The following is a 1,490-nucleotide window of genomic DNA, read 5'->3' as shown; positions in this document are numbered from 1 at the left end:
TCCACGCAGCGCACGCAAACCGCGTACTACACACACACACACACACACACACACACACACACACACACACATAAGGCCGATGGCGTGCGTGCGCGCGAGCGGGCGTGGTTGTCTCACGGCGATGACGTTGACAAAGTCGTTCTCTCCCAGCGTGTCGAGGATGGTGTTGATGGTGTGCTTGGCGATGGTCATCTTCAAGCCCTTCATGCTGCCGCTGATGTCCACCATGATGATGATGTCCTTGGGCGACGTGGCCGCCTGGATGTACCTGAGGCGCACGCAACGCGCAACGCGCAACACGCAACACAACCCAAATCACTTGCAGATGTCAAACTGGGACTCCTGCATGTGGTTGTTTGTCACCAACGTGACCCAAGGTGGCAGCAAAGCGCTAGTTTTGGCTAAATGAAACCCCTCAACACATTTCAGCATGGTTCCATGGCACCCGGATGCCACGACCTGGCAGCAAGCCACGACTTCTGTCCAAATGAAATTCCTCAAATCACGTCAACATCGTTCCTCGGCAATCTTTTGCTGCCACGGGAGGGTGGCAAAGCGCTACTTCCGTCCAAACGGAGCGCTCCTAAACTCACTCCAAAGTACAGTGGTTCGGTGGCAATCATTTGCTGCCACAACATGTCGGCAAAGCACTACTTTTGTCTTTTTCACCCCGCGTGCAACGCATTAAGATGCAGGAAAGTGCAGAGCGATTTGGAAAAAAAAAAAAAGAAAACGAGTCCTCATCTTGGCAACAGATGACTGACGTGGCATACTTTGGGCCACTTGATTCGACACAGGCGCACATTTGCGTTCTGAACATTGAGGTGTGAATTTGGGGGGAAAAAAAAATAATCACCAGTTTCGGTTCCTGCAGTCGAAGGCGGCCACGCCGTTGCTGTCCGGCGTCCATTTGATGCCTGAAACAACAAACGCGTTGGAAAGAATTCATTCCTGCAAGAAACTAATTCATTATTTTAGTGCACAAATCTGTTATGAATAATTGCTTCCTAGATCCTAAAAAATCAAAACACAAAATAAGATTCATTCTTATAATATACCCTAGGTTCTTTTGAACATTATTTTTTCCCTCATAACATTGCAGCTTCATTTTCATATAATTTCAACCAACTTTTCTAAATGTATCCACATTAACGACAATACAATTTTTAAAAAAAGTCAGAATCAACTCTTAAGACCAGAATTTATTTTTAAAATCAAGTACTGTATTTTCCATTACTTGAATTAATTTTATGTATTTTTTTTGTATTTATTTATTTTAATTTTAATTGAATTTTAAATGATATTTTTTGCTCGAATACTAACTTTTTTGTATGGATACATTTTTGTTGTATTAATTTTATCCGTGTGGAGTATTTTTTTCTTCATTTCAATTATGAATGACCAGGCCTATTTTCGACACACACACACACACACACACACACACACACACACACACACACACACACACACACACACACACACACACACAC

General features: G+C 43.4%; 1 protein-coding gene across 1 annotated transcript in view; it reads right to left on the bottom strand.

The window, feature by feature from the left end:
* Positions 1–1,490, bottom strand: part of LOC109507917 (voltage-dependent calcium channel subunit alpha-2/delta-4-like) — a 24,931-nt gene that overhangs the window by 16,452 nt on the left and 6,989 nt on the right. The window contains exons 7-8 of the mRNA XM_019857657.1: positions 857–917; positions 118–268 (exon numbers count right to left, since the gene is read on the bottom strand). Of these exons, the coding sequence (XP_019713216.1) occupies positions 118–268; positions 857–917 (212 nt within the window). The remainder of the gene's footprint in view (positions 1–117; positions 269–856; positions 918–1,490) is intronic.

The sequence above is a fragment of the Hippocampus comes genome, unplaced genomic scaffold, assembly GCF_001891065.2.
Source record: "Hippocampus comes isolate QL1 unplaced genomic scaffold, H_comes_QL1_v1.1 scaffold302, whole genome shotgun sequence".
Taxonomy (NCBI): domain Eukaryota; kingdom Metazoa; phylum Chordata; class Actinopteri; order Syngnathiformes; family Syngnathidae; genus Hippocampus; species Hippocampus comes.
Note: the sequence above shows the minus strand (reverse complement) of the source record. Positions and strands in the feature narration are given on the sequence as shown.